Raw genomic sequence first — 17,212 nt, forward strand, 5'->3', positions numbered from 1 at the left:
CAGCATAATCAGAGGAACAATACTATCCCATTAAATACCCAGGATTGGTACAGAACAGAATATATCAATGACTGCACAGTATTTGAACACAGTAATGGAAGCAAACAAGAAAAGCACTTTAGATGGGTAACAATGGCTGCCCTAAAGCATGCTGTGTATGAATGCACTCACTTTGAATACACTATATAATAGTGACCTTTTTAAAGAAATTTTCTTTCCTATTGTTCTCAACCACAGAATTCAGTACAAATGTATAAACACTGAATTCAAGAATGAACTAAACAGAAGTAGTAGACAATAAATATTCTATTTACAGCCTTCCTATAGAAAAAAGGAAGACGAAAGAGAACATGTGAACACATTATATGACTACATATAGTTACTAATTGAGTTTCTGTAATATTGTGCTTTACAAGACTTCTGTTACAGAGCTGTTCTGTAAAACACATCCTCGGATCTGTCCTTGGCAGAAAACATTCCAGCATGTTCTCTGAGAATAGTGTATGGATATTTCACTACTGAAAGAATATAATGCAGAAAATGTGCAGAAGCTTGCTAAGGACACCACTGCAGCCTTTCAAACTAGAATCATAATATAAATGCATAAAGATACATTTCTGTCATTCACAATTCAATAAGCCCATCCCACATTTCATTCTTAACATGGAAATATATCATGGGTGAATAGTCATTCATTATATTGTCTGGCTGATGTGTCTGTATAATTAATGAACCAATAAGCAAACAGGAACATATCTGTTAAACAACTTCTTGAAATTATCTTGATACAACAGAAATCTACTTATAAGGATAAAAAAACTTTCAAAAAATTTACCTCAAATTTAAGTGTCTCCATTAGAAAGCAGAAAAAATAAAATGGATGGATGAAAGATGGAAACAAGCAGTCACAAAAGCCGTTAGTAGAAACACTTCCTCAAATTTGTTTTTTTAAGTATTCCAGTGTTTTTAATGCCTTTGCTTAAGGGGGGGGGGGGGGCGGGCAGACAGGATGACACAACCGAAAAAAACCACAGTCCTGGCTTTATTGAATTCGCACATAACTTAATCTACTAATCTTGTTTAATTCTGTGGGCACTCAAATTAACAATCAAGCCTAGGACCTGTATTTTATGACCATTTATCAGATACTGAAGCAAGTGCCGATCTGCAGAGATTCATAGAAATGTGTAGTCCCACAGCAGTGCAGCTGTTTTCATAATGTGTCTATTATGCAGGAGTCACTATAGAGAAAAACTAAACATGGAAGGAGTAGCTCAGAATATATGTTGATCTGAGAGGTCTAGACACCAGAGTTTCAGATGCAACTCTGAAATACGACAAACACCCAAGGGAAACAAAACAAAACAAAAACAAGGACAGCAATGAATACATCTAGGCAACAATTGTACAGCTATACTATTCTTCACATCCCTCTCCTGCAGCATTTGAAGATGCTCGTATAGGGGTCAGATGATCTTTGTTATTCTCTTCACCCACACCATAAATTTAGCTTTTTTTAAAGACATCTCACTTTGGAAACCAATTTAATACATGTATTCTCAGCCAGCCTGGCAAAATAGCTAAGGATGGTATAAGAACCAACTAACATTTTCAGCCCCTGAGGTGGTCTTAAAGAACAAAGCTGAGATGAAACACGGCCAAACTTTTAAGGCCAGAACTGCATCCACTCTGTCAATGAAGGACTTCCATTTCATGTTTTCTTATAGCTGACACTATTCACAATTGTGTTTTTTTTAAGAAAAGTTTTCACCACTATGACTTTGAGTAATGTTTATTTTTTTTAAAAGTCACTTTACATCAATAGAAAAGCTTTAATTTTGAACACGTCTTGGGCTATTGTTGCCATGTGTTGGAATTAAGCAGAGAAGACAGTGACACTTCTGAGAAGAACCAGATTGCCGCTGCTTACCATGTTCTGCCACGCAGCAACTCTGTCTTCTCTGGTTCAGCCTACATACTGACGATACTACACAGACATCTGATCTTATTATAATTGCTGCAGCGTGGTTTATAATCTTCCATACATCTAAGACTTCTTATATGAGCACATCATAACAGCTAGGTGCATCATACAACCTTCTTCCCAATCTGCTGCTACTTCCAGGAGGACTGAAAAACACACTTTCTCTTATCTTTTTTCCTGTTGAAGGCTGCACTTTATAGCTGCATTTTAAAATGGCAAGTTATGTCAAAACAAATATACTTAATTGGGGTAACAGGAGCAATTCACACTTCTGTGAGAATGTTTTAAGATGAAAGATTTTTGTTAGCCCATGTCACTAAGTCATTTTATCTTCACATGAAAACTAAAAATCCAAAACCCCAGAAGACTATAGAAACAGTATTTTGAAATGGAATTTGAATTCTGCAGCATAGTTGTGGGATCTCACAGTTAAAACCATATTACAATTACACAGCAACTTACATGGCCACATAACCACATTATATTCACAACTCCAACTGTGATATCCCTTTTTTCACATCTGATAAAGCTCTTGGCATACATATTTTAACTTGAAAACAATGATAGATTCATGTTTAGTACAATATTGTACCCTAGTACAATTCCAGGAGATCAAGATATCTGTTTGGAGGCCGGGGGGCAGGAGGGAAAGCCCTGAGGAGTTTAGAGTAATGCCAGGCAGCACTTCTCTAAAGCTCTGCAGTGCAGAAGAACTAGAAATTTAAACCTGCAGTTTTGAAATCTAGGGCGCATGAAATCCCAGAATAAAAAGATGTCAGAAATCCTTCACATCCACAAATCTCACCAGGACAGAGGATACTAGGAGTCCTACAGAAATCCCAGGCATTCCCTACGTAAGCTGCGAAATTCTGTAAGGACCCCACTTTACTGGGGACCACAGCTCTGCATTAACAAGTTTTGCTGGTATTGCTGCATTGGTGGGGGACAACAGAAAAGGGGCAGGGCAAAATTAAAAGGTCTCAAACACAGCTGACAGTCTTCACTGAAGACTGTTACACTGTCAAGTAAACCATTAATAAAACAATTCCAGCCAACCCACCAATGAGGTACAACAACACCCCAAGAAGCACATTCTTCTGCAGGAATGGATTTACCAACCCCTCAGTAGAATAAATTTTGGTGATTCTGTATTTTTATCAGGATTTCTTGCCACTATCTCTGTCCAAGATTTCCCTCACTGTTGTGTTAAACAACATCGAACAGGCTTTAGCTAGCAGTGGATCTGAGACAGTTTGAGGAGTAAAGTTCCCACTTAAAGATCCAAGTCAGAGCTGTTGCAACCCTTTTTCTTCATCTTGTACGGAAACAGAAATGTTCAGTGGTGGAAAAACCGAGGAACAAAACCAAGAAAACTGAATATTTGCTATGGGAAAGGCAGTTACCTTTGCTTCCTTAAATACAGAGTTATCATGAATTCTATATGCAAGAAAGAGACAAATGTTTTCAAATCTCCCATCAGCAATTTAAAATTTCTTCTACTGACTCAGCCAAAGCAGAGCCAGCCTTCAAAGTACTTCTGAAGAAACCAGCATATTCTGCAACTCAAGTAGACAACAAGGTCCCTCTTAAATGACATTAATTTAGAAAGTCCAAATCCAGGAAAATATGGAGAAAAAAAATGTAAAATAAAAAAAAAAACCCAACCAACTAACATGAGAACAATAGACTTTATTTTATGTTTTAAACAGCATCAACAAAGAGGAAAGTTAAGATGGTGTTGCCTGGAAACAAGTTACAGGTGACATCCTGAAATCTTGACCTTAAGACATGATGAGGCCTGGCAGTCATTCACTTCTGCTCTAATCCATAACAGGCAACACTTGGAGGCCAGGATTTATAATGGGGTGGGGGGATATGCATGCAGAACAGATTTGTACCTTATACACTAAATATTCCTCCAATAATTAATAGGTGTAAAAAGGCCTCCCAACCTGACAGTAAAAACTAGAAAAAACAAAAATTAAAACCAGTTTACGATATCCATTGAGATTTTAAAATGTTGTGTAAGTTCAAGAATTATGTATGTCCTATAAGAATATTAAAATTATTATCTACCTTGTACTAATAATTTATTTTTACATACACTCTAGCATCCATTTTCAGACACATTCACGCAAAAGTTAACCAAACTCATCATTTTCAGAAACAACTGTTTTCATCTGCATGTAGCTCACTAAGCCTTTGAATCACACAGGTATTGCTCTATTTCTCTCTCCCAGTAGATAGAGCACAGATCTGCCAGAAGATCTTTTCCTCTGCTATCAGGCTCTTGTAAATAACTTTTTATGCCAAGAAAAGGTTTTCAACAAAAAGCATGGGAACTTTTGGAGGGTAAATAATGACATAATTAAGCAATTTACTGTAATGGATAAACCTGTCTATTAGATAAGTTAGAAGATTCAGTTAAGAAAAAGGCTTTTACATTATGATGAATTTCCATTTTCATATGAAAATCATGACAAAGCTAGTGGAAACATCTTTAGGTATGATTCTTACCTCCGACTCAGCCTGCTCTGCCTGCAAGTGCTTGCACTCATCTTTCAGCTTTTCAGATTCTCTCTCACGTTCCAGTGTCATTTTGTCCATCAGCATCTGAACTTGGACCAGCTCTTTTTTCAGGACGGCCACATCTTCCACACCAGGCCTTTGTAGCTGGAAAGTAGAAAAGTAGCAGTGAGCAACACGCATGCTTCCAGCGTCAATGTCATCTCTAAAAATCTTTGAAATTGTCAATGTATAGACAAGGTGACATATACAGTATTACAGCTGGGAAAAAAAATAATAGATTGAAACCCAAAAAAACCAAAACCACAAGAAAAGTACTTATCATTCCCAAAGGAAACAGGATTTAATGGCTGGTTGTCAGTTCTTGCCTGCTAAACTCTGAACTTTTTGATTGATTTCAACCAAATCTGACAAATGGGAAAAGGTCTCAAAAATTAAATTTCTGGAATTTTTATGTAGGTAGATTGAGAGCTTCCCTGGGAGAAAACACTGAAGTGACAGTGACAGGGAATCCATGCAAGAAGTTTATCTGAAGTCACAACTGTCTGAGAAGTAGGCTGTATTGACTCTACCACTCCACAGAACAGACTACTGTATATACTTTGCTGCTGTTAATACTCACAAGCCCATCTCGGGACTGAGACACAATAATCCGGTGCTGCACAGACTTTTACAATGATACTGCCTCTGTCTTCAAGAACTATTTCAGAAAACCATAAGAACAGATTAAAAAAGGGCAGCTGAAGGAAATGTCTTGAAGGTACCGTTGGACATGCCTCATACCAGACCCCCAGGTAAAATCTGTTGCTAATTACATCTAAGGCACCGTAACATCCCTCAAAATGAAAAGCTATGGAGGGAAAAGAGAGGGGGGTGATAGTGGACACCAAAAAAAGCAGAGAAAAGGAGTACTGGCACCTAGAATAGAAAAGCTACAGGAAAAGGGTAAGAACACAGAAGAAGAAAGGAAGACAAGAAACAACTAAACAGAGAGGAATAGATAGGTCCACTGGCTGGGCAGGAGCAGGAGGGACTCATGGGCCCTTCAGGGCAGCTGACTATAGGGAAGAAGGGGGATAAACGAGTCCTACTTTCCTCCGGAGTCTAAGCAGTGGTTGAGTGGGAGAAACTAGGAAGTCCCCTTCACTACTGCTTTAGAAGCGGCACAACTGCTGGGTCACTGGGATTGGTCCCTGGCACCATGGCTGTACATAACAGTCAGCAGGAGCCAAAATCCCAGAATACACGCACATTGCTATTATCAGCCAAGCACAAGAGGGACAACATTAACATAGGCATGGTGATGACAACTGCCAGCCGTTCAGCCACCATGTCACAAAGCACCTCTCTGAGCATGTCTGATGAACGTAGCTGTCCGGGGACAGTCAGACCATAACACCTCACGGAAAAAGGGTGATCTAAAGACAGCTGTGGAAATCGGCAATGGCATGCTCCAAGTACAGGCATGCACAGCACATCTACATGTGTGATATCCTGCAAATATGCTGAAGGGTAGACCATCAAACAAGCAGACTATAGCATAATGTAGGGTAAATTTTAATAGGTAATTCAGAAACAACATATATTTTCTCACTGGAAAAACACTGAAAATGTAGGTCAGTGAAACAGATGAGAAACAACTGTGTTTTGAATTTTTCAGCCCACAAGCAGACGTCTGCAAGTTCAACTGAGTTTGACTGTTTTAAAACTGCATTTGTAAGCTTTTAAATATATCCCTCCCTGGATTTGAAAAATAACAAAAACATTAGTGCAATGTGAATACCAGCTCTGTCTTTAAGTCTTCCACTGTACTTCTCTCCTTCTGCAGTTCTTGTGTCAAGTTTGTCACTTTCTGTTCTACACCTTCCCGAAGGCTGATTTCTTCATCATACTTTGATTTAAGATCTAATAAGAAGGAAGTTGAATAAATGAACACTTGCACAAGTTGCACAAGTAGAGAACAGAATCAGACCTCACATTAATACACTTACCCACAATTTCAGTGGCCAGTTGCGCTGCTTTTTGCTCAAATAAGTCTTTCATCTGCTTAATGTTAAAATTTTCTACTTGGACCTCTTCTAGTTGCCGTTCTAATGATTCTATTTCCATAAAAAGAACAGTATTATTTTCTGGAAGAGCTAGGACAATACAGTTACTCATGCCCATAACGAAACACAGCAGGTAAATAAGTAATCTGAATTCACTTAACATCCAATTAGCTTAGCAAAGTGAACAACTTCACTGAAGTTAAATATCTACAAGCATGATGCTGGAACCTGTCACTAGTTGAGTACTCTGCAGAATTAAGTACATATTGGTTTTCACTGGTCATAAATAGGCCTTCAGATCACTGCAACATACTGCTGAATTCTAAGCCCCAAACTGCAGTTAAAAGCTCTTTTAATCATGATCAGCTAGACATTTTATGCACACCTAAGGAAAATTTTATTTCATGAGTGCCTCACAAACAAAAACATAATGCAAAAATTATTGATCTGCAAAACAAACAAAAATTCACTGTTTCCTTTGCTAGTAATGAGTACAGAAAAACACTAAACAAAACCAACCCTCACAAATGCTATAATCTAAATATCAACAATCACTGACTTTCCAAGAAAAAGACTTGTACTGAATTCTTGAATACATAAAATGATTAAAAACATGTTCAAAACTACTCATGAGAAGTGCTTTCAGAGTCAGGAGAACTCCTGTCTCACTGCTAGAAATCAGAAACCCCAAGCCTCTGGAATATTTCCCCGGACTATAGCTATGAAGAACTATCTATCTTAAGCACTTACAATTAACTTTTTCCCAGTAATTGTACCATTCCAGCTTTCTAGCACTTCAATTTACCAAAAGTGTTTTTTCATAAACCAAAAAGCTATAATGAAAACATATTCAGAAATTCCAGAACGGTGCAGAAATTAATATAATAGAATGTTAGCCACCTGTAGATGTAGCTGTTGTCAATCCATCAGACTTAGAATCCTTAAGAAAACAGAATAAATTGATCATTAGGTGGTAGCAATGAAAACTACTACTTCCAAAGTTCTTCCCATTTTTGGACAAGACAGGGGAATAAACACTTCTGTGCTCAAATACTGCACAGCAGTATAAAAATACCTAATTTCATACAGTTATATCTGGAAGACTGGAAAAGACCAAGATGATTTTCCATTTCATGTATCACTACACTATGAGGCTTCTAGATTTGCAAGACTCTAGTAACAATCCCCATCCCGCTCCCTTTCTTCAATATTGAAATCTGCCCTAAAAATGGAGGTTACAGACATAATTAAATACATTCTGAGAGGCACTCTGTCAGAAAGCGGCTTCTGAGGTTTGCAACAACTCAGCATCTAAGCAGCTGACAGTAATAAAAGAAGCAAGAGCTTCCTTAGGGCACAACACACCACAATTTGCCTTGCCTTGTTTGTTCTGCTTATCTGGACATCTGTGAAACAACAGTACTCTTCTTCAGAAGTCCTTACAAGAAAGGCATCATCGCCTTTTCTCATAGCAGATGAAATTTATTATTAGATTTCTTTTCTTTAATAAATGGAGTTCTGAATAAGCCCAACAGAAGGTAAAATCTCAAGTGAACTTGCAGTGAGTAGCATAGAAGAATCATTATCTATTCTGACTTTGTTCTTCAGATTTATATATACAGTTACATTGCGGAGAGATAACTAGCTTTGTTTTCAAGAACATGTCAATATTCAAATTATGGAACTAACTAAATCAGGCCACGTGCCTTACAAAAAAGGTATTAATCTTCAGTGTCAATGCTGATGATAAACCTGCTTCAAGTATTTTAAAGCAATTACTTGCTGCCGCTGCCCCTGCAATTTCTCTAGTTCCTTCTTCAGCTCTTCTGAATACCACCTCTCCTCCTGGGGGGCAAGAGAAAGAACTGTAAATTTGGTTGTTTAAGACAGTGGAACACTTTGCAATTTGAAACAAAGAACTAAGTGCAAGTAAAATACATTTCCAACCTTCAGCGAAGCCTGTAAGTCTTGGACTTCTTGTCGGAGCAGTGATACTTCATCTCTGAATAAATATATTCCCAGAGTGGAGAAAATGAATATACAGTGGTTATATTTTGTCAGTTACATACAGGTTATAATGTGTATTAAATAACTGGAGTGACAGCCACACACTACATAAATATAACTTAAGTAATTATAAATAGTTATTTTTAGATTCTTTGAAACTTGGACTTGGAACAAATGGGATTAATAGATACTTATTAGTTCACTTTGCACATCACTTGAAAAATGCTAAACATTAATTGGACAAGTAAAGAAATAGATATGCAAAAAGTCTCATGAAAACAGAAGGTAAATCTAAATTGGTGCATCAGCTCAGCCACATAAATTCAGAATGGCAAAGCTGTGCATTGGTACATTTAACTGTTTTGCATGCCTTTTTATGAAAAGGACAGGTTTGTTCTCCTTCACTTCCCATATCATGTAAAGGAACACTGCCAAGAGACAGCACACTATCTTACTCCTTTTGAAATACACAGTTTTATGTAATTTTTCATCCACACAGCAATTCAGTATGCCCCACAGACACACTCACTTAATGGTCTGAACGTTTAAAGCCTCGGGATTTTAAGTTCTCAAATTCCGTGCTCGAGTCTCCAGCCAAGCAAGAACACAAGATCCAAGGCTACAACTGTTACTAATTGATTTAGACAGCAGCCTTCTGAATCACAAGTCTCCTTACAGAATTGCACAACTATACATATAAGGATAATGTTGCATTACTCCGCTATAGCCACTCCAAATCTAGAATACACAGGTCATCAAAGTAACGCCGAATATATGTGTGTGGGTGCCAATGCCAATACATTCTCTCAGTTTTATACCATACAGTTTTGTTGCTTCTGTGCTGCATTATCCCCTCCTCCACAGATGTTCTTTTAAATTATCTACACTTAGGAGGAAACAAAGTAAGCTATTCCTTAGCTAAAGTGAGAAGGCATAGATTCAATCTACATTAGCATATTAACATCTGGTCAGGGTCATCAAGAAGCAAGTGAAACACACGCTTGAACCAGTGACGCAAGAATTCCAGGGTGGACCAATTTTAATAGGAAAACTAACACAGGATATTGGGAGGGTAATTTTTTTTCAGAGGAAGGTTTTCTGCTATTAACACATTATTTCTGCTTGTGTGAGACATTTGCTGGAGGTTTGCAAATACTACTGCACTGAGGCAGGTGCAGCTGTAAGCCAAAACCCATACATTGGTTGTGGGTGGAGAAGACAGAGCCACTTTCTCACCCATATCAGTAAGTAAATCAGCTAATATTCACACCTAAGATTTTGTTTATAATCTCAGGCAGGTGAAAAAGTTTACTATATTGAAGTTGGGCTGAGCATATACCAGATCTGCAGTACTAAAGCACTTAAGATGCTCTGGTCTTTGTAGCAGATAAAAGGTTTTGAAGCTGTATAAAAATAGTTTGTAGTAGAAGGGAAAGAGAAGGGGAGGAGAAAAGAGTTTGTAGTGTAAGGACCCTTCTACAATAGTTGCTTCAATATTCCCAACACAGTTTTGCTTGGCAGTTTTAAGATGAAACCTACATACAGTTTAACTGACCAGTGGAAAACGAATGGAGAAAAAAAAGCGTAAGGGATAACTGTAGACATTGTAATTTTGTTTTTCTTACTGCCATCCAAATCCTCACCAAATCTCCCTTTCTGCTACAGCTGTTACAATTCCTTCCTCCTCTCAGCACATCTAAGCCTCACCATCTGGCAAACCCTTTTTACCTTTTCCTTATGCTCCATTTCGTTCCCCACCTGGAATGCCAGTGCCTCCATCCTAGCACTGAACACCAATAGCCTTGCTGAATCACAACTGGAGAGGGTTACATGATTAACTCTTGGCACTTTATCATGGTAGTTTATTGCAGGGGTGGGAGGAAGAGAACACAAGGTAATTCATAGTACCTAGATTTTTCTATTGACTAAATAAGGAATTTCACCTCCCAGTCTTGGTCCCATGAATTACATGTAAGCTTCACTCCTAGACGCAGGCTGCAATATTTAATATGGTATTTCAAGTCTTGGAAAAACATGTTTATGTTGAATGAGAGTTTTCTCAAGCAAGCATGCAACTGAGAAACATTAAAGAATGCCACATTAATAGGAAGAAATAGCTCATGTGTTACACAACAGCTCTCACCAGACTCCTTTCACTCCATCCACACTCCCTGACCTTGTCCACTTTTTCAATTATATGAGAGAAAACAAAGCCACTTGTCCTTAAACTGTCAAGAGCCAGGAAAAAAAAAAAAAAATCACCAGCCAACATCTGGTTGACATTGGAAACTTGCAGGCATAAAAATAAATATTTCATAAAATGTATAAAAATTATATTTATGACCAATAATTCCCCTACGTGAATGCTATTATTCTACTAAAAGTATTATTTCAGGTCGAAGCTATATCACTCTGAAAAGGCTTAAATCAGACAGAGAAGAAATAACTCATTCTTGAATAAATGTGCACATAGGAAACCCAATATAACTCCACTAGTACCCTACCACTTTCTCCTATATAAAGCCCTAATTTTGATCTCTTTTGTTGCAGCAGCTGGGAGAGAAGGCAGCTATCCACAAGGAAGGTCCCGTCTGTTGTGAGGACAAGACCTCTGCTGATGCTGGCTCTCGCTGGCTCGCCAGCTCTGCACAACACCAGCAAAATACAATAACAACTGAAAAGTGTTACCTTCCACACTCTTCTCACTGAAGAACCACCTTTTCTCTTGAGTTAGTTACATAAATATCCGTATTTATTTCAGTGTAGTTATTCATCATTTTGGGTCCCATTTCTACTAGTGACAAAACACTTGAACCGTTTACTTCCCCGCATCGGCAGAAGCCAGCTCAGTTAGCAGGTAGCCACCTGCGGGGTCGCACAGTGCGTACCCCCACTTGCTGAATGAGGCCACAGGCAGCTGCTCGCTGACACTGGTGTGCACAAACAAAGGGACTTTGGGGTAAATGTGGCAGAACAGCAGCATGGACTGTCATTTACAACAGTCCAAAATAAACACTGAACAGAAAAAGATCTAGCAAGAAGCAAAAGGAAACCTGTGTAAATTTTACCCCTAAGAAAAAGAGCTTCCCAAACCAACACAGGCAGACTACTCAGTTAAACTCTAGTTCTAGAGAAAGTTTCATACAATCAGCTCCTGCTACATACCATTGGTCTCAAAAATAAAACAACCCAATATGCTTCCTAGCAAACAAATCAAACACCACAGTTTTGACTAACAGTTAAATAAAGCAGAGATTTCTGAAGATCAGCATGGAGTTTCTGTAACACAGAAGGAGAACTAGCGACACAGATAGAAACTTAGAAGATTTGCAAATAACTAGGTAATATGGGAACCTATTTAGGCAAATACTGACATTGTAATTGCCTGGTAAGTACTCTAACTACCCAGGGGCAAAATCAGGTTTCCTGTCTGTCTTCAGGGTTGTCCTCCACCATACTCAAAAGGTGAACTTTCAGTTCTATGCCAGAAATTAGGAGGAAATTTTATTTTTTTTGCCACACTCCTAAAAATCATTCCAGTCTATAATATTGCATTGTCAGCTGCATGAGAAACAGGTGACTGAATAATATAAACATGTGTATCTGATTTTCATTTATTGTCAGATCAATATCAGCCAATGGAAGTTTCAAGCTGCTTTTTAATTGTAGCTGGAAACGGGGCATGAACATTTAAATACTTGACTACATAATTAAGTGTTCAAATTAATACATCCTTCAATGTAATCAGAAGCAGCTCAACACTGACACAAAAGCAAATGCACAAATGAGTACTGTTTCACCTTTCCGGTGACAGATGACCTTCCCCTCCATGAGTTGAATCAATGCCAGAATTATGAACCGCTTCATAGTGCTTAAACAGCTCCTCAGCTGATCCATGAGACTTCATACAGAGGGGACAAATAAAACCCTATTATAAAAAGGAAAAGAAAAATAAAACACAAAAAAGAGGTAAGAAACAAGAAATATTATTCATCTTATTTTTACACAGAATTGTAAGTTTTGTTTGTGCATCTAAAAGGTGGCAAGTTAAGACTCATACTCATTTTTCCATGCTCTGGTAACAGTTTTGGCAATTAAAAAGTTAGAAAGTGCCTACAAAAGTAATAATTCACTTTTCAGTGTTTTTTTTCCCAACAGCGTTACATACTAGTAAAAAAACCTTTATTTAGAAAAATAAGAAGTCATTTCAGAAAGACTGCTCTGCAATTTCTTTCCCCCTCAAGAAAAGAATTTCCTATACAACTTTTCATAAAATCAGATTCTTCTCCCAAAGAAGAGACGGGTTTGCTGTTTGGTCTTAAAGGAGGAGTTACAAAAATCCACTCTAAAGCACAGCTATTCATACACTTATTACCACCACATTTAGGCTACTGATTTTAATACGGGCCAAAAGATTAAGAACCACTTTTTACCTTGCATATAATTAATTAGTAGATACAATTCAGAGAAATACTACCTCAAGAAATTCAGATCTCTACAGCCATCCACCCAATACATCCATTTCCATTCCAGTATATTTCCTGCAAGCTTACCAGAATGAAAATTCAGCAGAGCAATGCCCTCGTTCTACCCATTGGCCCACAGACAAATGAAAACAATAAATATTATGTACCTCTAAACATTCATGTGGTGTCCAAAGTGCCATTTATAAGAAGTACCATCCACCTCATTTTATCTAGCAACCTATTACACCTCTTTTTAAGTGCTGGGCTTCATACTGGTTCTTCACTTATTTGGCTATCATGCCAACTCTGAGCCCAATTCCCATTTACACTACAGCCCATACACACCACAATGGCAAAACAGAGATAAGTGAGAGGAAACAATTCAGTCTCACATTAAAGGCTTCCTGTAATTCCAAGCTGTGCAAAGAGATGAGATTAATCATGTGAGATTAAGACCCTCTGTTCCTTAAATACATTTCAAATACACTTTTGCATATTTCTGTGTCACCTTCAGCTCCTTATGCCAGTATGAATCGCTGCACATTCCAACACTAAACCAAGGCTCTCCAGTATGCAAGATGAAAGTACTACTGTGAGATTATCACGCTTCACCTAACATACACTCCCATACGATTTCTGAAGGACATATGAAGAGTTCCGACACTCCTTTACTGCTTTTAATTTTGCATTTGCATGTTAATAGGCAAGGCACAGAACTTTAAATATTAGCACAAAGTGAACATCCCGAATGTGTACGTTGATAACCACAACAGCATTCATCTTCTAACTTGACATTCACAGTATTTTGTTTGACAGTCACTAAGAATTCAACAACCAAACACTCACATGGATTCAACCTGGGAGAACCATCATATTCAGCTACTCAAACATGGCCGGATCTCCAGAGCACTGGACAGGGACTTTAACACTGCTATTATTTTTCTAGTGTTTCAGAAATCAATTTCTAAATACAGTTGCTTACCAAACCCATCACCTATCATATTGAAGATTGATTTTGGCACAACTAGATCAAACAAAACAATATACTCCTTCCAAAGCAGACAACGGGCATTTACACTTAACAACCATTTATTTATCTCCAGAATTGATCACCACTTTTACTCCAAATTAAACCATGTTAATGCACATATATATATGTATATGTGCCAAAACTGCTACAGAAAATTTGTTTAAACTACTAGGTTCCCAGCAATGCTAATCTCACACAATTAGCATGTAATTATATGATGGCAATAACAGTCACTCTAAGTAAAAGAGCCAGAGGAAGGTTCCCCTGGCAAACAGCAATGGCAGTGAACCAGAGGAGGGATCAAATAGCAAGAGATATTTTTCTTCCAAGTAGATGACAGCAGTCAGTCTCATACAATGACAGTGAAACAGCATCCTTTTGGGATGACATGCTACCAAGAGGTTCTCAGTGTTGTGATTAGTTTCCCTGTGACAGGAACGTCTGCTGTTAACAGAGAAAAGCAAATGTTCCTTATAGCACCACTAAGTGCATCTAGAAACAATGAATGTAGAAAATTGCTCTCGCCTCTCCTTCCTTTTGCTCTTTATTTCTTTCCATTTAAACAGCAAAATCTTTTTCTGTGCTTGGTTTTTCATGGGTTTGGTTTTTTTGTAACTGGGTTTTACTCTGTGGAAAGAGGAGCCCTGGAGAAGAGGAAATAATAGATTATATTTGCAACTAGCCCAGAGGAACAGCAATCATTCATTTGTCTCAATTATAAGGCAAAGCCAGCCCACAATTTCCCCAGCAGGCAGATCTGAAGGCAGTGGCTGCAAGGACAAGGGGCCAGAGGCAGAGCAGAGCTGCCAAGCTGAGGGAACATGCTGCAGCTGAGAGCCCACAGGAGGACAGGAGCTCCGGGGACACAGGTGTGCCATCGCTGGCAGAGGAGGGAAGAAGCATGGACAAAACCTCCTCTCTGCAGTAGCCACCCCCTTCCTCTCACACAGGCAGGGATAAAGAGCGTATCACCCATGAGCCCCAGTCTCTCCACCAGCACTGCCATGACCACAACCAGCTTCACTTTTTGGGGACCTGGTGTTGGAGTCAGCACTGGATTACAGCTCTCACACATGCCCTTACTCTAACGCAGAGTTTTCTACACATCTGATGTACAAGCTCTAACAGAGTAAGATGTCACCCTTCTGCAACGGGGCATCCTCGCCATCCTTCCTGTGCTGAGCTGGGGTGGGCAGGAACACCAACTCCTACAGCTGCAGGCACCAACCGCTCGTACATCAGCCTTAAACTGCACGAAGCCAGCACCCGGCTGTGTTTCACAGGCTGGTAATACTCAGATGTCAACTCTTCTGTCGGCAGCGTTAATTCAGGTCTCTTTAGAGTAAGAAAATCGGAGTCACCAGGATCTTCCTGGGCACCAGACAGTAACAGACAGGAGTTTAAAGGTTTCCTGGGCCTGCAACTATTAGCCCCAGCTGACAATCTTGTTCAGGGACTTGGGTTGGTGAGTCTCTTGCTTTCTCTCTTTAAAAAAAAAAAAATAGCCATAAAACTATCTCTCAGCAACATCTTGAGATTAATTTTGAAAATATATGCAAAAGTGTATTTTATTAATCTAAAGGCAAGTGTGTGAGAAGAGGGGAAGAAACCTGATGGTCTGAGATGCTTAAATATTGTACACATTTTTTTTAGTTCACAGGAATTCAAAGTGCAAGATTCAAAATCAAGTGCAAGATATTCCTATATTGGGACTATGCCTGCCCTGGATAAAGAGGAGACTGCAGTTACAACCATAAGAGGTAACACTTGTCACCACGACCTGGGGGAGCTGAGGTGTCCTTTCCAGTAAGCCTGAACTTGGCTCCCTTAACTGACAGACCCCTTTACAGAAGAAGCAAGTATGACAGCAATGGTCTTGTAGCTGAAGAAGGAAGCTACCTTATAAAACATGCACAGCTATGCTTTTCAAAAGGTTGTATTTGCCAAGAGACACTTAGTAGGTTTCCTTTAAAATGGATTTAGAAATTACTTTGCATAAAGCACAGCCACAGAGAAGTGAAAGGCATTTCACCTTCTTCATTTAATAAAAGCAAAGACATGATTTGTAGCCCCTGCATCACTGCACTGTAAATCGCAATGCCCTAACTGATGTTTCTAGTTGGGCTCCTTCTTTTCTTTACACAGGGAGAAAAGAGCATAGATGTTAAATGATTATTAGTTGAGTTTTGTTTTTATAAATAGAAAATCTTTTCACCAGGAAATGACAATTTATTGAGTCCAAAGCTTTCTGCACATGCCCGTCAGTTAACGGAAAACAAAAAGAAAACCACAACCACCATATGCACAAGTTTTTATCAGGAAGGACTTCTTAAGATCACCACAGAATTTCTGAAGAAAGACAGAGCAGGAACAGTAAAAAAGAAAGAGTCCCAACCAAAAACCCATATACACACACAAACAACCCACTTGGAGTCTGCACACAATTTATAGCTCAAAATAGCCCCTGGCCCAGCAGTCAAGGCATTCCAATGAGAATGACAGAAATGTTAAACTTCAAATCCACATTTTTTGATCCCAAGGGAAACATTTCTCTTTCAGGTGGACACCTGCGAGCCATGCCTAGCCCCAAGCGCCTCCACAGCACCACACTGTTTGCCATGGGACAGGCCTTCCTCAGTACAAAAGACTCATCAAAACACACCAGTTTCACTCAGAGAAGAACAGAAATTGCTACACAGAGGTTTTCCAGGGAAGCGTCTTGCCTCACCTTAAGTTATAATGCCAAATTTCACCAAAGTTCTTGGACTCCGTGGAAGCACCGAAGGCTTCTTTACTTGACTTTCCCAAGGCAGACTGATGAATAAGCCTGTAGAAGAACGTTTGCAGCTATTTCCCCCCTCTAATAGTTAAGATTTAATTTCAGGCCTGATAAAACTAAGTTTCTCAGTACTCCCTTTCCTGAAAGGCATGAAAGGTAAATGATTCCTTTCAGGTAACATAAATATTCATACCAATCATTAATATAACATTCTTTGGGAAATATGCCAGGATGCCAAAAGCAACACTGGAAAGAAACTCTCACTCCAAGAACTACCATATTTATTTTTATTGTACCAATATAATTTACAGGGCTATTAACTGTTGGAAGAACTTTGGTCTCCCACATCAAAACACACTGCTTAGGGAGAGC

The 17,212-nt window shown here is 38.7% G+C and overlaps 1 protein-coding gene across 2 annotated transcripts in view; it reads right to left on the bottom strand.

The window, feature by feature from the left end:
* EEA1 (early endosome antigen 1) overlaps positions 1–17,212 on the bottom strand; it is an 85,635-nt gene that overhangs the window by 42,502 nt on the left and 25,921 nt on the right. For both annotated transcript variants that reach the window (XM_080393328.1, XM_080393327.1), the window contains 7 exons: positions 12,366–12,493; positions 8,506–8,560; positions 8,338–8,403; positions 7,459–7,498; positions 6,502–6,609; positions 6,294–6,415; positions 4,502–4,657 (listed from right to left, as the gene is read on the bottom strand). In XM_080393328.1, the coding sequence (XP_080249454.1) occupies positions 4,502–4,657; positions 6,294–6,415; positions 6,502–6,609; positions 7,459–7,498; positions 8,338–8,403; positions 8,506–8,560; positions 12,366–12,493 (675 nt within the window). The remainder of the gene's footprint in view (positions 1–4,501; positions 4,658–6,293; positions 6,416–6,501; positions 6,610–7,458; positions 7,499–8,337; positions 8,404–8,505; positions 8,561–12,365; positions 12,494–17,212) is intronic.

Source organism: Falco punctatus (genome assembly GCF_963210335.1).
Source record: "Falco punctatus genome assembly, chromosome: 6".
Lineage (NCBI taxonomy): Eukaryota > Metazoa > Chordata > Aves > Falconiformes > Falconidae > Falco > Falco punctatus.